This window comes from Typopeltis vanoorti, chromosome 4 (assembly GCF_054136105.1).
Source record: "Typopeltis vanoorti isolate ZY-2024b chromosome 4, IOZ_Tvanoo_1.0, whole genome shotgun sequence".
Lineage (NCBI taxonomy): Eukaryota > Metazoa > Arthropoda > Arachnida > Uropygi > Thelyphonidae > Typopeltis > Typopeltis vanoorti.
In genome coordinates, this window is record NC_143552.1 from 34,786,254 (window position 1) to 34,795,875 (window position 9,622).

Here is a 9,622-nt window from a genome sequence, read left to right on the forward strand (position 1 = left end):
TTGGGGCCAATTCTTCGAGCAAGCGAATTGCTTAATTAACATTAGAACTGCTGGGAAACATATGCGTCTTCAACGTTTTTCACTATACGTTCCTGAGGGGCTTCCTCTTTTCGTTCTGCTTTTTTTTTTTTTTTAAATCTCTCTCTGTTTTTTTTGTTTTGCAACTTTCTGTGCTTCTAGCTCTATAAGGTCTTTGTTTGAGAGCTCATGTTACACATTCGCAGCTTCCAGCAGCTATTCTGCATCTTCAGTATCTACCTCTAACTAACTCTTCAGCTAGAAGCATTATCTCTATCATAGTGTTGTTGTTCCGTGAACTTAGTTTTCTATAAGCACGCAAATTATTGATTTCACTGCACTGATCGCTCTTGGCAGAACGCATGTGACTACGTGAATGACATGTTTATTTCTTCACTAATTTTCCAGTATGTAGAACGCATGAGCAAGCACAACATCATTAAAAGAATATTTGAAGGAAAACAACAATGACTTCGGTACGAGATACTACGAAGAAACTTCTAGTCTAATACATGTAATTGTATAAATAAATGCTTCTAATAAGACCACGTTGAGGATAAAGTGTTAGTTTGAACGCAGTCGCGTGGAATTGTTAGTTTCAATTTGTAGTTTAGAGAATTTGCGTATTTTTTAAAATAAACTAGTACCTAATTGCATCGAATCGATACAGAATTCTTATATATACGCGTGTGAATAACAAGTGTGTCCTTTTCATTCTTAAGAACTTTGATATAAGTATTGTTCAGTTCTGGTATTGCAATGAAGGTAATTCATGTTTTGGGCGTTTTTGTGTTTGGTAAGTTATTTTCTACCTTTTCGTATCTTGGAGGCTTCTAACACCATTTTATATTGTTTAATATTTCAATGAAAATACTTTTTTATTATACGTAGGATTATATTGGTTTGATTCTTGGTATTTCATTATGGCAGCCTTGAAAGTTATTTAGTTGTCGTAATCTTGTACGGAGAAGGAAATCCCACCTTTATCTTTTGCCAAGGCCTGCGTTAGGAACAAGAAAGGATTACAGAAGATAATTTACGCCAACGCTGCTTCATGTAAATTTAGTGCGTAGTTACTAACAACAACAACAACAACAAAAAAAAAAAAAAAGGTGGTGAGTTAGCTTTTGAAACAGAAGAACGATAGTCTATCATTATTCTGCAATTTGCGCTGACCAGCATCCAGCAGTGTATGCCAACAATTGTGTTTACAATTAAATATAACTTAGTCATTTATTTTCATATTCAATTCATTTTTAAATGAATTCGATTCCATACTCAGTTTATAATCGAATTTCGAACAAACATAACTGGTTACTTAGAGCAGATACTATGTTTATAATGTACTCATTTATTGAAACACTATGAACTGTACAAAAATATAATCCAAGTAATGTTTCTTCCCAGATGCATTTAGAATAGAATCTAAAAAAGAAAGTAAAAATCGGTTGGTTGGTTGGACACAGGAGGAAGGCCTGTCCTAATATCTTTGGGCTGCTCTCAGTTTCCGGTCCCTTGCACAAACACACGTTTCTACTTCTGAATCCCAATATAACCCTGTTAGTATGCAGACAAGTTTTATATCTTTATTTAAGGCAGAAGAATCATATTTTTGAGAAAGTCTCCTTAAATCAGGAAGAAAATCAAACCAAACTTTATCAAAGAAAACAGCCGTGTCTCATCAACCTTCCAGGAACTACGGAAGGAAAAATAATTAAACAGATGCTTCAGATTGTGTTTCTGCGATATAATTCTTGCACAGTCATGCATTTGACGCTTATGTTATTATCCTATTTAACATTTCCTATATTACATTCATGCATTTGTTTTATACTTGTAAAGGATATACGTAAATATAACGTATATCATTTACTATACATAGGTGTAACTAAATTAATCCTTATGCCAATAATTTAATTATTACGATAAATTTCATTACATAAGTCAGGATTTCATTCAGTATGGATGATGATAGCGCGAAATATTTATTCTTTTTTAAGATTATTTTTTTACTAATTTCAAAAGTAGTGTAGAGTCTCTTAAATTCATATAAAAGTGTTATTTATCTCAACTGACAGTTGGAGTGATCCAACGAGATAATTAAAAGATTGAATTGTTGAATTTAATGTCGCTTGATTTGTTAATTGGATTTCAATTCATTCTTCTGTTGCGAACTACTCACATATTCTCTCTTTTCAAGACCTTTCTATGTTTGGTTAGTATAAGTATGGAATATGAGTACCGAGACAAAGAAAAGTAATTTTAACTATTACTAATTCGCTTAATATTCGCTGTTTGTAATATTTTAAATAAACAAGAGCTATTCTTTTCGCCATTTATAACATTTTATTTATTTTTTATTTTATTAAATACTAAACTGGGATATTTAAATTGGAATATCTAAACTGGAATATTTATTTAAAAGATATGTTACGCTGACTTCAGAGAAAATAAGTTGGTTTTCTTTTGTTGGTATTCTTTTTACAATACCAACGAGCAGTGGCGGCTCGTGGCTTGAAATCGTGGGGGTGCTGCAACTTTCGAAATATACATACACACTGTAACGTGTTTGGATAAAATACCAAAATTATGGTAAAAATTAAACATGAAAAAATAATGTTTATTATCGATAAGATTATACAGTTCGGTATAATTCAAAATTACTTAAAAATAAAATATATTCTTCTTGTTTTGTTTCATGAAAAAACTTCATTCCTTTAATTGTAATTAAAGGAATGGATTTACAATTATTCGACATTAAAATTAAATCCTTTAATTGTAATGTCCAAATATTTAAAGAGACGGAGTAAACACGATAAGCACTACTAACATTACTACTGGTGCAAACTGCTTATAAACAACAGTGGAACTGCGCGACGGACAGTGCCGCATTACGCTAATAGCTCGCATCCCACTATGACGTGCATATGTTTGCGCGCTTAGCAATATGACACTGTGGTAAACACAGTGCTACTAGCGTTCTTCGCTTTCCTAAGTGCTACAAGATGGATTTTTATTATTTTCTATACAAAATAAGAAAACTTAGAAAGACGAGAATCTTCAATTATGTTTCTATTAGTATGTAAACTACTTTTTTTAAGAAATAGAAGTCTTTCTTTCATGAAAATTGAACAATGTCTTCCGGCAGTCATACAAACTTCATTTCTTTCTTAAATTACTATATTTTTTAAAATTTCATTCTTTTTTATACAAATATATGTTTAGGGAAATTTTCGTGACCATTTAAGAGGAAGACTTATTAGTCGACTTAACAACTTTTTTAAGTGTTTCTTTCTTTCTTTTTTTTTTTAATTTAAGGCAATGTTGGGATTAGCCATTCTTTGGAGCAGTCAAATAAGTTTTTTTTTCACTCGAAGAAAAAAAAAACACACACAGGCACACAAAATAAAATAAAGGCACTTTAGAGGAGCATCGTCTTTCAACTAGCATGCAACAGAAAGCAGCTCCACTACAGTGTTGAAATTTATGAGGAGCAACGAAAAGTGAATCTTTCATCGCCTATCGACAAAGCTAATAGGGTGTCGCCTATCTGCCTTAGGGAATAAAATGGCACCAAAATTATAAATAAACAAAAAATATGCTTTTCAGGACTGGATTATCTTCCAGTCTTACTCAAGAGCATCACTTTTTATCTTCGACTGTACGAAAATCCAACCGAAGTGAAGACAATGAAAAATTTTGTACTCATGAAAAGAAATGAATCCAATGAACTCTCTTTTTATTTCCTGTTAACCTCAAGAATAAGACCATCATCACATAGTTTCTTTACTTTTTGGTGTCACTTTGTCATCGCATTGTGTTACTTGGTGTAAATGAAGAAGATGACACCGCACCATTACAATGGTGCAGTGTCATCTTCTTCATTAAGTTTCCCTTTCGGCGCATTTCAAAATATGCAGGGTTAGTAACACTGCATTGTGTAATGTCCAAACAAAAATAGGAAAAGTAAATTTAAAGGAGCTATTTTCATTCTAATGAGAAAAGATATGACACAAAGGAAATGAGAAAAGCTAAAACTGTATTCATTTATGGCGCAACCAAAAGAGAAATTTAGTAGGTCGTTAAGGGAACGTTAACATACAGTTAGATTGGACTGAGGCAGCTGTAAGACACAGACTGTCGTAGTAAAATAAAGGAAATTCAATAACATTCGCCTGCTGCATTTCTAATCACATTGCTGCTACACATCAGATAATATTCTCTATGTGAAATTATAGGAAAATGACAGATTAAATAGTTCATTTAATGGAATTATAAATAAATAATAATTTCCTTTATGACTAAATGGAATCAATTATTTACTTTGGAAAGGACCAGAGAAGCCTCTTCATTGAATCTAAACTCCAAAAATAAGATCATGATATTTTTAAGCAGCTGAGGTACTTCGAAAATCCTGTTCTAAAATCATCTTCTATCAAAATCTTTTCTACAGCGCCATCTTATGCTAAAGTGATCTTTTTCATAAATCGTCGCTGTAAAAATCTTCTGCCAACAGTCCTCTTTCCAACAACGAATACCGTGTATTTCGAATTATAGTTCGAAATACACGGTATTCGAACCATAATTAGAAATTTGGTATTTCGAACCAAAAAAATGTGAACCATAATTCTGTATGCTCAGTGACCGATGAAAAAATGCATCAAGAATATTACTATTATATTGACAATAAGAGAAGTTCAACACGATAACTTGGACTGAAGTCATCAGTAGTTTTTTTTTTTAATTCGCGTTTAACAGAGTCGCCTCATATCAACAAATAACAATGACTGTGATAAAATTAGTTGAGTCGCGAGTGAAAAAATAATAATTATCTTTCCTTCTTCTGCCGAAACGAACAAACATGTCTTTTTTTTTTTTTCGTTCTTGAAGAAAATTCTTCCAAGAAATCTTTTTCCAAAAGAATATAAAAGAGAAAAGGAAATACTTTTTTTTTCTTGAAGAAAAAACGCACATATTTTTAATGAAACACTGCTATAATAAATAATACAATATTGATTATCTGTTGTTTCTCAAGTATAACAATTTAATTTATATTGTATTCTATAGTTGCCTTACAAAGGTCAGCTGAACCGTGCCATTTGAGAGAACTTGACCTTTGTGCTGCTACGGTCTTTGTAGCCCAGTCAGGAACTGGGGTTCCTACGACAGATGCTGATGTGTCCACTCTTTGCGAGTAAGTTTTATGTTACTTATTTTTTTTCTCATTTAGTAATTGCTGGCATTTGTTAGTCGTGTTAGTAGTGTCTTTTTTTTTGTTATACGCTCAAAAAATGGAATTTTTAGATACTGCAATTCTTACACATACCGGCCGACTATATTAGAAACCAATATCGATCCTCTTCATTTCCTTGCGTATAATTCGGTGAGATATGGATCAGGAACAGTCTTCATTAAATGCTTGGGTCAATCGCTGCACACAAGAAGTTCTGTTTGTTCGTATAGGCCTTCTCAGACGAAGAGCGACCTCGTTCCTAACAGACTGTCTTAGGACCACAGTTACGCATTTTAGACAAGCAATGCGGATTATTTTCTTCCTAATTATGCAATCAGGATAACTCACCTTTTGAGAAATCAGTCAATTCTTCTGTTTTCTAAATCGTGACTCCAGCCAGACGGCACCCACAATAAGCCCTTTATCGAACTCCGGGAGATTCTTTGTTTTTCCCATTGTGATCAACTTTTGTATATTACTGATCTGCAGCATTCTTAAATAGTTGTCCTGAACACGTAGTGACGCATGTGACCAAGTATTTTGCACATACCTGTGTAAGTAACGTTTACGTACAACTAATTCAGTGGCCAGTTTGTGTATTTGTCTACAGGTTAAACCAATTCTAAAATCTTCCTTCCAACACATTTTGAGTTACAAACATCTGTCCATAACCTGGAAATTATCATCCATACATCGAGCATGCCTTTCCTATCCAGCAATGCTAAGACCGCATTAAAAAAACTTTGGATATGACTTTAGTTTATCACCCCAGACAATGGACTGACCCTCGGTGACGGGTAAATGGGAGATATTTGCATGCTTGTTTTAGCCCAATGGCTAGTTTTCCGTTCTTCAACAAACAGGTAAATTCAGATCTCACTCTGGGCACGGTGCTTTGTAAAAATCTTTAGTTGGTTGATGATTTTCATCGTTCGATGTGAGACTACCCTCTGTTTATTGGAGGCCTGAATCTGGGTGAATTAATACTTGTCCCCCCCCCCTCTTTATCCAATAATAATGGCGCCAATTAACACTTTAGTTCCTTGTGTTGACCGTTAATTTTTTAAAATCAGTCAATTTTTTAAAATCAGTTATACCAAATTGTTGTTGTTTCTTGTACTGAGACAAACTGTTCTTGTGCTCTGAAGATGCCGTATATAATACCAGCGAGATATCGGCTAATAAGTTCAAAAATATTTATTTTATTATTCTGTGTTGTGAATCAGTACCGTAAAATAAACTAGCATGTACTACCAACACATAAGCCTTTCTCCTCATGTTACTACTCCTACTCATACCACGCATCTTCACAGCTGCATGGTACGAGCATTTTTTTAAAAATCAAACTGGGAGGAAAAAAAAGGCAAGAGAGCTCTTTTTCTTTCATGCGTTTCGTCCTATTCTGGACACCACAGATCTTTTGGTTAGCGTATTTTAGAGGCTTATTATTTTAAAAAGCTGTTTGTTTTCAGTGAAGGTTATTTATTATGCACCAAACTCTAATTTTTATATAAGAATGCCTTTATATTTTTTTAAAGTAATGTTAAAATTCTTCATTGTGCCCACCCCCTCTCCCCGAACATAAATCCGTGCAATGATATTTGAATACAAATATCGTTGGCCGGATTTTTAATAAATAAAATTTTATTTATTATAAATTTTAATTATTATATAAAGTTATATATTATTATTAGATATTTTAATTATTACATAAAGTTTTTTAATATTATATTATATTAAAAATTTATAATAAAATAATAAAGTTTATAATAAATAAAAAATTATTAGAAAGCGAATTTGCAATTTCACTTACATAATAAAAAATACATTTTTCCCACTTACATTTAAATTCCTCCACTTTCCCTTTCACTTCAGTTTAATGCTATCAAAGATATGAAAAATTCGATCGCGTGTCTGTCTTGAAAACAATGCGGAAAAGAAGGGCGGACAAATTTAGAGGAGAGAGGACAAGAACTACGTTACAACAAAACCACTCGTTTTTATTGAGGGAGGGGGGGGAGAATCAAGCGATACCAAATCGCTAGTTTGAACTTACATACATAAAATAGTATTTTTATTTGTTGTGGTAAGTGGTAAAGAGTGAGTATGTACCACCGTATTATATTCCGCAAATATAATATGTGGAATGGGAATTTATGCATCTGTAGGGATGCAAATGGGAAAAGGAATGAAAATTTATGCATCTGTAGGGATTAACATTCGGGTGCTGTACTGGATAAATCAGTGTGTTTTTCAATAGCAGTAGTAGTCAACAGCAATTACAATAGTAACATGGAGGGAGGGATGGAGCAAATGTCAAGAAATACTTCGAATACTTCAACTAACATTAGTGAGGTTAAAGAATTACCTTACAAGGTGCAGTTAAGGTTAGAGCGGAAAATGCATTTCATGTTATCAGTGCCATTCACAGGAAATATTTCTAGTATTTGTATATTTTCGCGTTTAACGTATCTTGGTTTAATTTCCAGCGCTATTTCGGAGGCATCAGACTGTTTCCAAAACTTCAGCACCCACTGCATGACGGAAATGCATAGAACCTTGTTAGATTATGTCACGCAAGGGTCACAGAATGTCAGGACTAAATTCTGCACTCCTGGAGATGAAACGAGAACCAGTAAGTAGCAGCATATTTCATTACTTGAATTGTATTTTAAGAATTTATTATTAACAATGTAATTAGATGTCAATTTTCTTTCTCCTTCCCTTGTCATACGCATCAGGCAAATCCTGTAAGAACACTAACAGCCTCTGGTTAACATCCATACATAACAGTTCAACTCCACACTTATCACTAAGTGCTCATCTTCTTCCTTCATTCTATCTATCATGTTTTCTGAAGAGCTATCCGCGCACCATTTTTTTACATTGAATAGAAACTTAAACTCTTCAAGAAACACGTTAACAGATTCTTTCTTTCTCCTTGGCCACTCGAGATATGATTCAGTTTATAATATGAAACTTTAAAACTACAGTTTTTCCACTGTATTTTAAGCTCTGTATATTCTAGTTTCAATGTTTGTTAAAATGTTGTTTTCTGTATTAACAGATTATCTTAGCATTGCGCCTTGTTTAAGCGATTTATCTAAAGATGACCAACCTAGAGCGTGCATCAAAGACATGCAAGCTGTTATCGAAGTTGTGGCGGAAGTTGATTCTGATCTTCGCTTGACTACTGGTTGCTGGTAAGTAATTTACAGTTTACAACATTACAAGCACAATTTCAACATATAAGCGCAAGCAAGAATTTTAAAACTGCCATCAGAAAATATTTTAAAATTATTTTTATTATAGAGATTATTTTATATTTTTCAGTGGATTCATGAGGATGATTGATTGTTTCCACCACCTTATAGAAGAAAAATGCGGTGCCGATGCAGTGAATTTCGCAAATATTCTGTTGAAGTTAAGTGGTGGAAACATAGCCAACATATTATGTAAAGGATATGGTCCCGAAAATGATGAATGTCAAGAAGTTCTTCCACCACCAGGAACCGAACCCAAAGGATCACAGTCTAATAATCCCTTTTCACGCTTAATGTCTGCTGTCATGAATACAAAGTGAGGCATCTCAAGACACTGCTCAGACTGCTGATGTTTGAATTTAAAAAAAAAAAATCTTCAAATTTACTTCATGCTTTGTGGATTAGTATATACATATGTATGCAAGTATAAAAAATTTAATAAGCATTTTGACATGCTGTTAGAAATAAACTGAATTTGCATGAAGTTAACTTATTTTTTCTTACTGTCATAAAAACCATCTTCAATAAAACAATAGAATGTTATAATCCTAAAAATTATCGGCACGCTAATATGTCACACAAGTTCTTTCCCTGATGATTTTTAATGTATTCTCAGAATAAAATAAATAATGACAAGAAATCGTAATCATCGTAGAAAAATGACCATCTACTCGAGATGATCTTAAACGTTGAAAAGACAGCAACAAGAAATATAGTATACACAACATCATCATGCAAGAGCTGAATACATAAGCAGAGTAAGAGTCCATTTTTCTATGAGGCGTCATTTTTCAATGGAAAACGTATTCGTGTTCCTTGAGTAAGAAATGTATTTTATTTTTATACGTTGTTTAAATCATAATTTACTAATACTCAAAGCTATAAAACGATGGAAATCATTCAGATATAATTAGCTATGATTATCCAGCTATCTCAACTTTAGCTTAAATCTCACTGGCAGAATTTAGCAAATAGATTCTAAATGATACTAAATTATCATACACGAATGTTATTGCAAAACAGATTTTTTTTTCTAATCTGGATCTTGTTCATATTTGTTACCGTATTGTAATGCGGACAATTTATTTATTGCCGTTTGGAGCATATA

The 9,622-nt window shown here is 32.9% G+C and overlaps 1 protein-coding gene across 1 annotated transcript; it reads left to right on the forward strand.

The window, feature by feature from the left end:
• Window positions 1-606: 606 nt before the first annotated feature.
• LOC150107215 (uncharacterized) lies at window positions 607-8,998 on the forward strand. The gene is made up of 5 exons (XM_090391073.1): window positions 607-814; window positions 5,086-5,212; window positions 7,741-7,886; window positions 8,319-8,454; window positions 8,585-8,998. The coding sequence occupies exons 1-5, from the start codon at window positions 778-780 to the stop codon at window positions 8,832-8,834; spliced, it is 696 nt and encodes a 231-aa protein (XP_090247199.1). The 5' UTR covers window positions 607-777; the 3' UTR covers window positions 8,835-8,998.
• Window positions 8,999-9,622: the final 624 nt, after the last annotated feature.

Bases quoted from the DNA above. Each gene is read 5' to 3' on its own strand.
- LOC150107215 (XM_090391073.1), top strand. From the start codon at position 778: ATGAAGGTAATTCATGTTTTGGGCGTTTTTGTGTTTG. The intron at 815-5,085 runs GTAAGTTATTTT...TGTATTCTATAG, and splicing joins TTTGGGCGTTTTTGTGTTTG to TTGCCTTACAAAGGTCAGCT. The intron at 7,887-8,318 runs GTAAGTAGCAGC...CTGTATTAACAG, and splicing joins TGGAGATGAAACGAGAACCA to ATTATCTTAGCATTGCGCCT.